This window comes from Mus pahari, chromosome 4 (assembly GCF_900095145.1).
Source record: "Mus pahari chromosome 4, PAHARI_EIJ_v1.1, whole genome shotgun sequence".
NCBI classification, from domain to species: Eukaryota; Metazoa; Chordata; class Mammalia; order Rodentia; family Muridae; genus Mus; species Mus pahari.
In genome coordinates this window covers 22301806-22317923 of record NC_034593.1, presented here as the reverse complement: position 1 = coordinate 22317923, position 16118 = coordinate 22301806, and the positions used below count along the sequence as shown (strand labels likewise).

The window sequence follows — 16118 nt, the reverse complement described above, 5'->3', positions numbered from 1 at the left end:
TCTATTGATGGTCTGCTCCTGTCTATTGATGGTCTGCTCCTGTCTATTGATGGTCTGCTCCTGTCTATTGATGGTCTGCTCCTGTCTATTGATGATCTGCTCCTGTCTATTGATGGTCTGCTGCTCCTATCAGAAGCTGATGTGCTGTATTCAGATTTTATTCAGCAAACATTTATTCCATAGCCACTGAACACCATTGACTGCGACTTAAGTTTGTGCCCTCAGAAAGTGCCAGTCTATCAGGGGAGCTTGGCAAAGGACAGGGGTGGGATTAGCAGCTCCCACTATGTTCCATAGAGCAGAGATGTGTTGGTGAATGTGGCACTTTGAGGCTACTCAGCAGTGAGGTGAGGTCCACCAGGGGTCTTGAAGGATGGATAGGAGTCTGGCTAAATGTACCATGGTGTTATGTCTGTAAAGAACAGAAATTATATGAAGGAATGTCTACAAATCTTAGAATAAGTACCAAGAGTAGAAAGGACGCTTGAAATGTATCCCCTACCCATCATCTGTGCTTTTCAGTTATTTTGAGTATATAGATTTTCATAGTCCATATTGATCAGATAGTGGCAGAGATAGGAGAAAGCAATAGGCACCGAGTAACTGTATCCCTTATACATCCCACCTAGAGCTGGCATAGTCGACTATAAAGCCTGCGTGAACACCAAGCTTTGGCTTCTGTCACTGAATCTTACCCCTTCTTTCACTTTAATGAGTTATCCAGACTAGGAACCAGGTTGCAGTAAACAGTCTTTAGAAAATTAGCTTGAAAGCCTCATTGTTAGATTTGCATTGCAGGATTAAGGCTTATGCACAAGGTTGAGTTTCTCTAAGAACAGAGAGTTGAGTTGGGGGGATAACTTAGCCTCAGGGCAGCTGAGACCAGGCAGGGAAAGAAGCCAAGGCTAGACCTGTTTTAAAATAAGCAGGCTTGTGCTAGAGCAGCAGGGAGTGTCCAGAGGTGCCCAAGGAGAGTGTGTAGCTAGAGCTGACCCAGCAGTGGTGAGTGGAGAGTCACAGCTCTTGCTCTCCCAGGCCCTTTGTTCAGGTGACATCTTAAGCAGAGGCTACAATAACTGGATAAACATGGGCAGTGGAGAAAGGAAAGCTCCGGTCAGCCTGGCCCTTGCTTCTGATTTCTCCTGGAGATCTACAGGTCTCCATGGAGCCGGTGTTACCTTCATGGGATAACTTAACACACAGCAGAGCTCTAAGGCTTCTAGAAAGGGCCACTGTTTACCTGGAATTGTCGGGCACAAGGAAGAACGCAGGTGGATGCTTTGTAACACATGCCCCCCTTCTTTTTTTCAGGTGTCTAATATCCAGGCAAGAGCAGTTGTGTTGTCTTGGGCACCCCCTGTCGGACTGTCCTGTGGATCCCATGGCGGTCTTCCCTTCCCTTACAGCTATGAGGTCGCCTTATCTGACAAAGGGCGAGATGGGAAATACAAGATCATTTACAGGTGCAGTGTGTTTTCACGTGGTTTTCTTTACTACTAAATTGTATCACCGAAGAGAAAAAAAATGGGAAATTCATATGATGCAAATTTCCTCTTAAACATTGGTAATCACAGGGCTAAGGAGCCAGCTCATCAGCCTAGCATGCATGCGACCCTGGATTCAATTCTCAGTCCTGGAGAAAGTAATTATAATGTCAGGAACTAATTAATTTTGTCCAAGTAATTACTAATCATAAATCAGTAACAGGGCTGTATGGTGAAGTGAATCTCTTGATTATATGCTAGTTGTCAATACAGTATTAATAAAAATTTTCTACCAAGGTCTTTCAGGACAAAAAGTGTCTACAGTGGTTCCAAGTTGAGTGCACAGAGGAAGAGATCGGCCCCTGTTTTATGGAGTCCCACACATTAGCTGGTCTGGGGATTTATACCTGCTTTCTAACTGTGATAAAATAAAACAAAAAAGCCAGAGTCAAGTCCTTTTTCCTTTGTACAGCTCACGTTTGCAGAGCACAAAATGAGAAAGTGAGCTTTGGCCGCACTACTTGTTGGCCCTCCCTGTGAGTGGCCTTGCTGGACTGCTCAGCAAGGTCACTGGCTCACACAGACCCCACTCGTGTCTCTCTCCCTGGTCTACATCTCATCAGTGGAGCACTTGCCCTCTTCCTGTTCTACACTCATGATGTGCTACCCCAGTGAGCGAATCCGTGGACTAGTAAAGAGAAGAAGAGATAAGAACTGGCCCCATGCTGACCCTTCCTCTGAAGCTTCCCTCCCACGCTGCTCCAGTGACTCTGCCCTGGTCCCTGCAGAGCCCTCTTCCCTGCAGAGCCGCACCAGAGCATGCAGAGACCATGTCATCACCCCTTTGTAAGAGATTGCCTTCTGTGTTTGGAATAGAACCCCAGCTTGGTGCTTAGGCTCTAAATCATTTTATTTTATTTTGGGAAGAAAAAAATACAATTAAGAGACAGATTGGAAAAATATAGAGCCTCCACCCTGCCACTCAGAAATTAGAGAGGGTAGAGTGAGTGGCTTTGCTACCCAGGCTGGTCAAGAATTCTTGTACTTAGGGATCCTTGTCCCTCCACCTCAGTACAGGTATGCACCACTGTCCCAAGGAACTAGGTTGGCAACAGCAGGCAGCCTGCTGCTGAAGGTTGGAAGCCTGGCTCTGCTGGAAGGGAGTCCTTGCCCCTCAACTTCAGCTGGCATGATTTCTTAATTCTTTAGGGTACTGTTCTCCAAAAAATGCTAAAACTCTCAGTGACTGCTGTTTTCCTATGTTGGTCTAGTTTAGCAGGTAACAAAATACTTTAGGTTGTGATGCAGGCCAAGCTGCACAACTGCGCACTAGGTGTGACTGTAGCTTCTCAGGCTGCACAGCTGCGCACTAGGTGTGGACGTAGCTTCTGGTTTGAAATTTACAGCAGCAACTTTATTTGGGAGAGGTTCAGACACACCAAGCTTTGGGCATAACGGTGAGCACGTGCAGGTGTAGTCTGTGGTTATCGTTCTGTCGCTCACCCTTTACTGTTATGATGTTAACTGTGTATTTACTGTTCTCAGTACATATCTTTTTATAAGACTTTACAGCTCTTGACCACCAAGTGTTTAGTGGTTCAGGATGTTTTCTGAGCCCAAGAATGTTTTTGTAGATAACCACATTGCAGTATTTTGTAAACATAAAGTTTACCACAGAATGTTCATGTAGCTTGTCCTGACTCCAGTTTTGCCAGCTGACTAGATGGCTCTCTATTGTGAAAAACGTTGTCTCTTGTTTTGAAAACCTTGACCATGGCTTTTATCCCTCAGGCTAAGGTCAGATAATGAACTTAGTTTGGTCTCTTTAGTGTGCCATTTAATCATCTTGAAGAATGAAAAATAAGTAGCCGCCATCTTTTTAAAAAATTAAGGGAGGGTTTCGCTGTGTGGTCCTGTTGACTGTTTTTGAGTTTATGATAATCCTACCCCAGCATCCATAGTTCTGGATTCCAGGTGTGTGCCACCATGCCTGGCCTTTGTGTTGTGACTTAACAGAGCCTATCTTACTTTGTATGGCCTGCTTCTTCACCTTTATGCTAAGGCTCAGTTTCCCCTTTGGGTCACAGAGTCGTTTTACTCTATGTCTTTGGGGCCTGGGATGGGCTGCAAGTTCACTAGGGAAGTCGTGTGCCGATAGCTTCTCCAGGGTTCCTGCCAGGAGAGACTGTGGTCCCTCTGCCATGCAGACGGTGTGCTGACCTACAGATCTATTTGGATATACATTTGCTTTTATGTCTTGGAAGTCATAGGCAGTTTAAATTTTTAAAATTTAAATGATTTTGTTGTTTTGTTGATCTGAGTGATGTTATCAAAGGCGTCTGATTTCCAATTTAAAACCGCAACAGAAACCAAAACCAACCAAACCAGGTTGACATCTGAGTTCTGGTGAATGCAGACATAGTAGTATTTAAATAACTGTGACTGACTATGAAGCCCACTCCCGAAGCCGCTTTGCCATTGAGACCAGTATTAAACTAACAAAGGCTTTGTCTTCCAGTGGAGAAGAGTTGGAGTGTAACCTGAAAGATCTCAGGCCTGCCACGGATTACCATGTGAGGTGAGTTAGCGGCACAGCCAGGGTCGACGTTGTGTATCCCATGTCTTCTTCAAACGCTGGTGTTGAATACCACTTCACGGAGGAAGGTGTGAACACACAAGTTGTGGTTACTTGTTCACCTTCTGTACACAGAGCATAGCAATTTTGAGGACCTAGGACTGCTTCTGGGACCAAAACGGAGGTGTGACCAGCACTTTTATTTTAAAATAAAATTTGAGGGCTGAGGAGATGGCTCAGTCAGTAAAGTGACATGACTATATGAGCTCAGTGTCCAGCAGAGGCTCAGCAGCAGGCACCTGTAATCCCAGTGCTGGAGAGGCAGGGCAGGAGGGTCCTTAGGACTTGCTGACTTCAGGCTCAGTAGGTCTGCTCCAAGTTCAGTGAACTACCTTGTCTCAGAGAATAAGGTGGAGAGCGATGAAGGCACCCAGACCCATCTCTGACACACACACACACACACACACACACACACACACCACTAATAATTTTATAAGGACTTCTAAAGTCTATTGGATGGTGTGTTTTAGCATCTGTTTTCTTTCTGTTGGTGTGTGTGTGTGTGTATACACATATATACATGCATACATACATACATATCTATCCGTTCCAGCTAGGCCCACATCTAAATGTAATTTATTTTATCTAGTTTTCAAGTGTAGCAGAAAACGTCATTGTCTGGGTGTTCGTGTTTACAGCTGTGTTTTAAAGATACAGCCTGGATTACACTTGTATCCTTTCCAGAGGTTAATCCTAAACACAGAAGCCCTTGCGGGTTGAAGGCAAAGTGGCCTAGTAAGAGGCTGGTGTTGCAGTCCAATTCCACCATAAATCGACTGTTTTCACTTCAGCATCAGTAAAAGTTCTGCGACAGCTTCTCTTTACCAGAAGCTACGCGAATAAAGGTAAAGCACTTGGTGCCAGACCTGCCGACCTGAATTCATCCCACATGCTGGAAGGAGAACCCTGCTTCCCAGAGGTGTCCTCTGACTGCGCGTGTGTGCATCCCCACAGAGGTTGATCTATTAGTCCATCAAGTGGGGGAAGCATGGAGTTACATGTGCAACCTTAGCACTTGAGAAGTATAGGTGGAGGAGACACAGGACGTCAGGGTCATCCTGGGCTGTGTGGCGATTCTGAGACCCTACTTCAAGTAGAAAGAGGAGAACAGGCGTGAGGTTTCAGTGTGCTTGGCAGAGGTGCGTGTGCTCTAAACTTGGCCAGCTCGTGTCGTCATAGTGACATGTGCCTGGCGGCTGTATGGTGCAGATGAACCCGACTGCATGAGTTGCTGCGGTTTAAACCAGACCCTTGTGGTTTGAATCCTTTAGCTTCCACAAAAACAGTCAACATCACACAAGTGCATATGATTTGTAAAGCTAAGATGATAACAGAAACTGTTTAACCATTTTTCTCCTGGTCAGTTGAACAAACAGAAACCATTAACCTGCAAAGCAGCCATGGAAATGCAGTCTGTCCTTTGCTCCATGTTCTAAGGTCTTTGTCAGTGCTGTACTAAAGGATTAGTTTGTTAATTTGCTGTTCCTTGATGTCTTGCAATGTTCTTCTCAAGAAACTTGAATGTCGTGACGAATCTGCCCTTTTCATTACTACCCTGTCTCTTGTTTCTCTCAATACAAAGGAAGCATGAAGAATATTTGATCTCTGGATCTTTTTATAATAGGGTTTTTAAAAAATTATAATCACATCATTTCTCCCTTCCCTTTCTACCTTCCAACCCCTCCCATACATATCCCTTGTACATACACATGTGTATCATATATCAAACCTGTATATACATACATACACACAAAACCTGCTTAGTCCACGTAATGTTGCCTGTATTTTGTGTGTGTGTGTGTGTGTATGTGTGTGTGTGTGTGTTTTCAGAGCTGACTGTTGGATAACCACGTGGACAGTTCTTTCCTGAGGAAAACTGTTCTCCATGTCTCTCTCAGCATCCCTTGCCTGCCCGTAGGGCTTTGTCTAGGGTTGACTTGCGTGGAGCTTTCGGCGTTCACGTCAGCATGTCTGTTGGTGCCATCCTTGCTCAAGTCTTTAGGCAGCCATGTTCAGAGTCTGAATGGGTGTGGCTTCCTTGACATTTCTAGGAGATATTCTTCTGGGAAACTTCCTGTCCCTGTGGCTCTCACCATCTCCCCGACCCTGCCCTTCTGAGCTGATCCTTACCCTTGGGTGCATGAACTGTGCTGTAGCTGTCTCAGCTGGGCCTGGGCCTTCTGTGATCTTCTGCTCTCTGCATTTTGATCAAGTGTGGATGTCTGTAATGTTCTGTATTAATGCAGAGAACTTTCAAAGTTCTCGAAATGAAAGTGTTAATCGTAAATTTAGCAGTCGCTGTTAGACCACAGTGGACTGTGTGGAAATGCCATTGCTGTGGAAGACGTGTGTCATCTGGCAGCCACAAAAGGAGCAGCTAAGCCCACTGCCCCTTTTACTAAGAATTTAGATATGTCACCCTGATCCAAGCCCACAGAACTAACTAGACAACCAGAATATTTCTTGGAACAGCATTTGCCCCTTCCTGTCGATATTTTTTGTTTGTCTTGTTTTTTGAGAAAGGGTCTCTGAAGTTAGAGATGACCCTGAATTCTGCTCTTCCAGCCTCCACCTCCCAAGCTCAGGTGTGTGTCGCCATACCTAACGTATGCCATGCTGGCCAAGCACTCAACCAATGAGGGGGCTACACCACAGCCCCTTCTAGTTCTTAATACTAGACATTTTGATTAACACCTGCAGACGTCTCGGCACAGAAACATTCCGTTGTTAAACTGTGCACTGAAGTGGCATTAGGCCTCCCCGTTCCTTTGCTCCAATTGCTGCATTTCCGTAGCTTCTGAGGACGATGCTGGGCTTTGTTTGCACCGTTGTTTCCTCCTTCTCCACTGTGCTTTGCGCCCGTCGGCCCCTTACCTTCCCTGTTCCCATTGCCTCTCCTTGGCCCTCAGTTTTCCTTTGACTTTTCTGCTCAGGTTTTATCCTGTCCACAGATTGTCTGATATCCTCAAGTGATACCGCTCTTTCCACTCCCTCCCCCACTGCGTTGGTTGTCCATGAGTCTACTGACATATAGCCTGTCTTTAGAAGTAGCCAGCTCCCCGTCGATGCGTCTTAGCCTGAGCTGTCTGGTGCTCGGCCTTGGTTGCCTGGGCAGAAGCAGCTCCTTGCTATTACCTCAGGTCAGTGGAGTTTCCTGAGACCAGGGCGTCTTCAGGCAGTGCTAATGATCATGTGCCTGTAGCTATTTTTATTGATACCTTCCATCTGAAACACAAGGCACGTGGAAAATTATGCCCAAAGTCATTTCAAGTTTTAAAAATATTTCTTCCTCATTTTTTCTATAAATATATATATGGTATTTCTATTCTACACCACGTTGTTGTTGTTGTTGTTGCTGCTGCTGCTGTTATTGTTGTTATGCGATTGAAGAAAAAAAGACCTTTACATATAATGTATGCATTGATTTGTAAAACTTAGGTTCTTTTCTTAGATTTTTGTTGAATTAATCATTTAATTAACTGATAGAATGTTTTAAAAATAATCAATTTATAATTATTAAAATGCAATTAGTACTTCCACTAAGGAAATAATGTTATGCGTTGTATAAAACCATTAAAGTGAAGTCTGGTCTGTTGTTGAGGGAAGCTGAAGAGAAAGGGGAAACAAAGACACTGAGATTGTATGCGAGGATGCAAGGGAGGAAGTCTCATTTTTTTCTAGAGGGATGGTTGAGTGAATAAGGGCATCAGCACGGTCCCCAGAGCACATGTTGGAAAGCCAGCCATCATCGCCCGTGCTTGGCAGCTCAGAGCTGAGGCCCTGACATCAGATCCTGGGCCTCACAGCCAACCCTGCCTGACGGCTGAGCTCCAGGTCAACAGAGATTCCATCTCAAAGATAAAGCAAACAGATAGGAGAGGACAGACACCAAGCTTGCCCTGGCCTCTGTACATACACTCACACACATGTGCAGCTGCACACACAGGAACATACCTCACCTATACACTAATTATTTTAAAGGGAAAAAGTAAGTCGCATAAATAAATGCTTTTTAAAATACGCTTAACTAGATATAGATTCACATATCTACAGATGTTGCTACGGGCTTTTCTCAGAGAGTGTCTTCCTCCTTTAGTTGACAGTTTTAGGAAGTTAACAATGGTATTAAGATGATTCTTATTATGGGAAGCCAGGACTTAGGCATTAGAGACTGGCTCGTTAGAAGCCTGTGCCCACTGTAGGGCATGGACGGCTGTCATCACTGTCCTTGACCCTTTATTACTGTGCTTCAAGGAATATTAAAGCCTTTTTAAGAATAACTTGGATCTTTGCTTTAAGCACAGAAGAACACTGTTTCCCTCAGCTGTAGCCCTGTCGGGGATGGAAGTGATAAAGTGGAGAAAGCCCATGACCAACCTAGTGGCACTTTTCCAGTCACTACCATGCGCAGTTTGTCCAAGAAGCTGCCCAGAAGTGACATCACGGAATGACATTTCCCAGAAAACCGGTATTTCGAGGCATTCCCAAAAGCCTAGTTGACCAGCCCAGAGCACAGTTGTGAAATAGCTCTTGCTTACCGGAGACTGTGGTTCCTGGGGTGTCCCAGACATGTGGGAAGGAGCTGCAAGCCTGTGGATGAAATTCTTGGAGCCCCTGCTTCGTATGTTTGGCTGGTATTGATATGGAAACCATGTGGAACCCCAACTTACAATTCATAATGCAAGAAAATGTTCTGGCTTGAGGAGATGAGTGCAGAGGAAACCCAAACTGGTTTATTTAACCCAAGAAAATGGTCCTATGCTGTAGAGCTTCCTGTTAGAGGATATTAGGGGGAATCCATCACCCTCGTGTGGAAAACGCTGGGTTATTTTTATTTATTCATTTGGGGAAGGTTACATATGGAGACCAGAGGACAACTAGCAGGGGTGAGCTCTTTCTGTCCACCATGTGAGTTCCAGGGACCAAATTCAGGTCATCAGGCTTGGCAGCAAGTGCCTTTAACCACTTAGCCATCTTCCTGGTCCCTGGAATATTTCTCATATTTTTATAGACATCATGGGTAGGAATGTGCTTGCTACTGTTACCATTACAAGTAGTTACAATTTGTTTACTGAGCAGTTTTCATTAATAAGTAATCCTGATGTAATTTACTATCTATAGCATGTTTATAGTATGCTTTAAAATTAACATAGTTTTCTTTGCTGACCAACTTGTTGGAGAGGGGTTTTCTGGAGATTAAACTCAGGGCCTCGTGTAAGCTGAGTATATATATGCTCTACCACCAAGTTGCAAACTGCCAAACTCTACAGTCTCCACAGTTCAAGACGAGCAAACTGACTGCACGTGGCCCATTTAACCACCTCAGAGTTTTATGCTTGCCCTCGAGTTCTTTCTCTGCCAAACTCTGTCCTAGCAAAGATCCTGAAGTCAAATTTAGGGGATATATATTTCACTCTTGAACATTACCATCACTACATGCCACTTAAAACACTCTAGGGGTTCTTAATGTCTTCAGAACTCAGAGACTGCCCTCTTTTCCTTGGTTTTCTTCTTCAGTTTGTTATAAAAATTCAAATGCAGCCTGAATATGCTATTTGGTTAATGTTTCTTAAATTCCTTCAGCCCCACGGATTTCCCATTAGCTCTTTGAGGTTTCATTGCAGTCATTTTTCTGTCTTGTAGAGTGTTCCACACTTGTCCGTTTAGCTGACTGAGCCTTCTGGATTTTTAAATATGCTTCTCTGTCCTCCAAATTTCTAGGAACAGGGCAATGACATATAGTCAAATCGGCACATAAATTCGTAGAGATTGGCATAGTTCTTTTTATTTATTTTCATTTGTGTATCAGTACAGAATGGTCTAGAACTTGTTTTGTAATTCTTAGTTAGGGTTTCTATTGATATGATGAAAGGTCATCACCCAAACCAACTTGGAAATAGAAGAGTTTGTTTCAGTTGACAACTCTTTTATTAAGGGCGGGGGTGGGGAGGGGCAGTAGAGACAGGGTTTCTTTTCTGTGTGTAGTCCGGGCTGACCTAGAACTTGGCCTTGAACTAAAAACATCTGCCTCCCTCTACTTCTGGGATTAAAGGTGTGCACCACCACACCTGCCTCAAGCTCACACCTCTTAGGACACTCTCCATCCCTGAGGGAAGTCAAGGCAGGAACTAGGTCACCAACCTGGAAGTAGGAGCAGAGCAGAGGCCATGGCGAAGGCTGCTTATGGTTTGCGCCTCCTGGATTGCTCAGCCCGTTTTCTTACACCATGGAGGGACCACCTACCCAGGAATGGCACTGCCCCATAGTGTGCTTTCATTAATTGTGAAGACCTCCCACATTAATCTTCAGTCAAGCAAATACCCCACACGCTTGTTTGCGGGCCAGTCTGATGGTAGGATTTTCTGAGGCCCCCTCTTCTCAAATGGCTCCAGCTTGTGCTAAGTTGACAAGAACCATCACTAGGACAGTAGCCCAAGGCACCTTCAAACTCAGGTTGCCCAAGACAGAATCAGAGGCATGCGCTACTGTGCTCAGGGTCTCATTGTCTCCCTTGGGGATGATCTTAGTCTCATCCTAAAATGTGTAAGTGGCTCTTGTATTTAAAGACACCAGGTCCCTTTCCCACAGCACATGTGTATCCTGGCCTAGGTACAACCATTAAGATGTCAGCTGGGGAATTCTGATATAATAAAATGTAAGCTTGAGCCTGACCCTGTCTAGAACAAAGTACGGTTCATTTGAGTGTATCCTGACGTATAGCAGTGATCTGGCCGGATCTCGCCCTTCACATCCCTCCTCATACAGTGTGCACAGGACAGCCTCTGCTCCACTGAGCTGGGCAGGGAGCGTCTTCAATCGGTATCATTCGTTTGCCTCATGCTATGATGTGTCATGCAGATGACACAAATACAGGACGCATTCTCCTGTTGCCTTTTTTTGACTTACTTTTTGACTTCCGTACCCTACAGTCAGGCACGTGTGAATGCCGAGCCAAGTGCTTCAGAGTGCGGAGAGAAAAGCATTAATCTTGGTGCTGTGTCTGGACATTAAATAGGTGTGCAGGTGGACTGTGTTGGAACCCTGGCTTTGATGAATTGGAAAGAGATGCATTTGGCAGTAGCCAGTAGGTTTCTAGGGAAAAGCACCCGTATTTTGAGCTCAGTGTACACCGTGCCTGAGCAGTTCTGAGGTGTCACCTATCTCATTGTTCCTCTGTACGTTCTCTGCAGCCTATGCGCTCCGGTCAGTATGTAACATCCCGTTTCACTCACATCTACTAGTGTACTTCTTACATCTTCCTAGAGGGCCAAGTCAAGCCTGTTGGTTTTTAGAATGTATGTATGGAGGCTATTCTGTATCCTGGGGCTGAAGGTCACTTTCTTATGTAGACCATTCTTCTCCAGTCAGCAGAGTTATCTCCATTGCAGTGGGACTGAGAGGGGACTCACTGAACAGAATACCTAATGAGATGGTTGTCCCTGTAGTCGCCCAGGGCTAGGTCAGGGGAAGGCCACAGTGTGCTCTTGGGTAAGGCGCTTGGCTCAGCCATGAAGCCCACGGACAAGGCAGACATCAGAAGCTTGTTCGAGGGTTCCAGGTGTTGATGTTCACCCTGTCTGTCTGTTTCCTTTGCAGGGTATACGCCGTGTACAATTCTGTCAAGGGATCCTGCTCCGAGCCAGTCAGCTTCACCACCCATAGCTGCGCACCAGAATGTCCCTTCCCTCCCAAGCTGGCACACAGGAGCAAAAGTTCACTTACCCTGCAGTGGAAGGTGGGTAGTTCAAAGTGCCAAGAATAATGTTCACAGCAGGCAGTGGCCCTTTCAGATATTCCGTTTTGCAGTGGGGCGGGGCTTCCTGTATAATCACTGTGTGTACCTGGTTAGGATGCATCAGAAGTTGCCATTCCCCGCACAAGCCAAGCAGAAGAGGTAGAAGGAAGGCTCTGCCAGGTCCGGTGTGAGCACCTTCTCAGGGNGGAAGGCTCTGCCAGGTCCGGTGTGAGCACCTTCTCAGGGCCTTCGTAAATCTCCCAATGTATCACAAGTGATAGAAATACTTAAAACACCTCCATTTTATCACTTTCTACTACTTTAGTTCATCTTTGCAAATTTTGTAAACTTCAGAATGTAGTTTGAAGGTTTCAAGATAAAGAAGGTTTGCGATCATTGCCTTCATCCTAAGTAAAGCTGAATACAGTTAAAGTTTCCCAGAATATAATGTGCCCTATACTCTATTAAGATTTCATTAATTTTCACTAATTAGTCATTAGCTCAATCAGGATTCCTATTTTTAACAGCCTGAACTCTATGTAGTGATTTTCATAAAATTCAGTATACTGTCTAAAAATAACCATCGTCTAGAGTGAGGTCCTAGGGTGGGCTCTTCCTTTAAAGTGTGCCTTTAACCTGCTATTCACCAGTTCCTGTTCTCACGAAAGTAGATGTCACCCTTTACAATACTTATTATTTCTGTGTCTTGATATCTTAAAATGTAGTTAGAACGGGTCAGATAGATGGAGGCGCCGGAGGCTTATGGTTCCGGAGTGTGGAGGGGTGAGGGGGCTTGGGAGAGAGGAGCTAGCCTGGGACAGGAGCAGTGTAGCCAGACTTCTCTGCACCCTGCTGGGTCGCCATGTGCCCAGAGTCAGTGGCTGACATTGACTGTGTTAGTGGGACAAAGGAAACACTTTGAACTGGCTTAGAATCTGAACTTTTTTATTTTCCTTCCTGGCTTCCAGGGATAATACAGGTCAGTGATCTCCCACCTTTTCAGAGTTTTAGCACCCAACTGGTCATCATCATTGCTTAATTCCTTGGCAAATATATATTCATTTAAAAAGAAGCTACGCTAATATAAATCTAGCTTTTCCAAAGGAAAGAACTAAAATCTATTACTTTTGATAAAATACAAGAAATCTGAAGATTACCAGAGGGAGCCCGGGGTCTTACAAACTTAAAGTTGGGAATCACTGAAATGTCTATGCTCTCTGCTTGGGTGGCATTCGGGTCTCAGGGGGACCAGCAGCTTCCAGAGAGGTCACTTGGGAACAGATACCTTCTTGTTCCATTCAGTTGTCTAAAAACATAACTATGGTCCTGGATTCAGCCCAGCTTCTATTTAAATGTACTCCCAGGGAACTGGGTAAAGGCACGCACACCAGAGACCGGCTCTGGCTGCTGCCTGTTCTGGACTCCACCAAAAACTGAGAGCCAAAGAACTTCTGGGGTCCTGTAAGTCAGCAATGACATGGGAGAAGTCCTTGACCCAAAGATCCCACCCTGGGGATTGTGAGAGTGGCTGTGGGCAAGCTATTCCCAGGCCGGCTAATGAAGGGCAGCCAGTCACGAGCTGTGGCTCATGCAGCTCTTTTCATAGAATTGGATTCTCCTGAAAGCTTTGCCAGTTACTTAAAATTTCACATACATCTGTACCCTGTCGTCTGGGCTAGACCCACCAAAACTCCAAACTTCTGGACTCATAGCAAGCAGTCTGCAAGCTGGCCTAGCAGGATGGAAGATGGAAGGGAGACAGGGACCTGTGGCACTTACAGAGCCTTGATGATGTTTGATTGTGGTAAAGGAATGGGTGTTGTTTGCTGGGAGCTTCTTATAAAACTGGGTAGGTTAATGGGTGATTTATAGAGTCTCCCAGTTGTCCGTCATATGTCTTCATTCTTGGAACAAGAAAGCCCATGTTGATATTAAACAGCCAACAGCAGACCATTGGCAAGCCGGCAGTTAAGCTGGGATTCACTTGCAACAGTGAGAATCTGGGTTTCTGTCTGTGTAGAAGGGTGCCCTGCAGTTCCCTCGCCTCCTTTTTTCGAGGAAGAACGAAACCCAAGCATGTTTTGAGACAAGATAAGCTCTTACCATTTGACTCTTATTTCCTGTCTTTCTAGAACTTGCTACCAGGAACCCCACCTGGTCATCCCTCTGACAGCTCAGGGTCTGTAAAGTGCTCTTTTCTAGGAAGGCCCTAGTTGCCTAGTTGAACCCTTATCTGCTCAGTGACCTTGGTAGCAGCTTTGTTCTATGAGCACAGGAAATGATGAAGCCTCCTTTTGCTAACATGTAAATAGCAGTATCCTCCGGCAGTCTATCCAGAGGATGTAATTTTTTCCTTTTTTTTTTTTTTAATTACTTTTTGGTGTGTGGTGCAGGGTGGGGCAGAGGGGGTGTAGGGGGTACTTAATGCCAGGCTTTCTGATCCTAAGTACTTGAAGGAAGACGTAGAACAAAAGGACCCCAAAGCTGCAGGGAAGTTTCAGGCAGGACTGTACCTGGCAGGCCTTTTGTCTTTTGCTATACCTGAACTTAAAGTGACCAAGTGACCGGTCAAAGCTTTATCCCCGAGGAAGCAGGGCGCACAGGGCAGGAGTGTGGGTAGAGGCAGAAGTGGGTGTATTTTACTTTCCGGGGGGTGGGGGGGTGGGGAGGCTGCCAGTGGGGAGGCCTTTCTTAAAGTTAATAGGTAATTGTGTCTCCCAAGGCCTGCGGCAGCTGCTGGTGCCCCCTCCGAGGGGACAGCCTCTGTCTTGAGTTGCTAGCTTGTCTCTGAACGGCTTTCTCCAATCTCATTTCACTATTTTCTTTTTTTAGGCTCCAATTGACAATGGTTCAAAAATCACCAGCTACCTTTTAGAATGGGATGAGGTAAGCCTCCTTCCACATTCGTCCACGTAAAACGCCATTTTTGAAGAAGTACAACCTCAGTACGCACGTTTGACTCTAGCTGTTGACTATGGAGAAGCAGTTGGATTGCGGTTGTACAGGGAATTGTGTGTTGACATAAATTTAGCTGCTTACATGCCAGCAGTACTACTGGGGATAGGCAGGTCTTCTCTGTTCCGGATTCCCACCGCCTCCGCGGTGGGAATTGTGCTAGCAGCTGGGCTGTTTGGTCTCCACTGCATAGACGGTTTTGATAAGGCAGAGCCTGGTGCTTCTGAAGCAGCCTTTGCTTGGCTTTGCCTTGCTTCGCCTCGCTTTTCTTGTTTGGCGTGGTACACGGTAGCCTGCTTTGTGTCTGTCAGAGTGGAACAGCGCATGGAGTCTCGTCCATACCACGCCTGAGTCCCCGTGGATGAGACCATCCTGACCTCTGTGGGTTGGTTCAGTCACTGCCGCCGTCTCCCTGTCTGTGCTTGGGTACAAGGGGCTAAGGACTTACAAAATACAAAATGTGAAAAATTGGGAAATTTTTAACTAATCTCTGTGATGTAAGTTTGAAGAGATTAAAAATTCAGAATGTTTGCATAAGCAAAGACATTACTTACCAGGTATGGAAAACTGTTACAAATGGAATATGTTACATGGATGAAATTGTTAATGATGAAATTTTAAAGCAATAGGAGGGACCTTCATCACTTTCTGCAGAGTGTATTTCCATCTGGGTTGCACCTTAACAGACTTGAGTAACAAAGCCAGCTGCCACAGTGACCTTGGAATCCCTACCAATGGCCCATGGGTACACTTAGGTGAAATCTCTGGCTTTCCAGAATTGTCATTATGACGTGGTTTTATTGGACAATGGGACCACTGGTGTAGCCCTTGGCTGACCCCTGAACATTCAGGGACATCCCCACTCCTTCCTCCTCCCTCTCTGTCCTCCCTCCTCTGTGAGGAAGATTAGGAGTTTAATGAAGGTCATTTAAGATCTCAGAGGGCTTGTACCTGTATGCGTGTGTCTGCATCTGTGTGTATGTATCCATGTTCATGTGTGTGTGCACTTGTGTGCCAGTAGACACTGGACACCAACCTCAGGTACTGTTCCTTTGGAACCATCAACCTGCTCTTAGAGACAGTGTCTCCTTGTTTTGGACTTGCCAATTAGTCTAAACTGGCCGGCTGTCAGAGCCCTGGGATCCACCTGTCTGCCTCTGCAGTACTGACATCACAAGCATGCCTCCCTCCCCAGTGCTGACATCACAAACATGCCTCCCTCCCCAGTGCTGACATCACAAGTATGCCTGCCTCCACAGTGCTGACACCACAAACATCTCTGCCTCCCCAGTGCTGACATCACAAACAT

At 45.5% G+C, this 16118-nt stretch overlaps 1 protein-coding gene across 4 annotated transcripts in view; it reads left to right on the top strand.

Moving 5' to 3' along the window:
- Positions 1–16118, top strand: part of Fndc3b (fibronectin type III domain containing 3B) — a 290533-nt gene that overhangs the window by 207958 nt on the left and 66457 nt on the right. For all 4 annotated transcript variants that reach the window (XM_029537515.1, XM_021195296.2, XM_029537516.1 and 1 more), the window contains exons 8-11: positions 1312–1463; positions 4003–4062; positions 11716–11854; positions 14687–14740. In XM_029537515.1, the coding sequence (XP_029393375.1) occupies positions 1312–1463; positions 4003–4062; positions 11716–11854; positions 14687–14740 (405 nt within the window). The remainder of the gene's footprint in view (positions 1–1311; positions 1464–4002; positions 4063–11715; positions 11855–14686; positions 14741–16118) is intronic.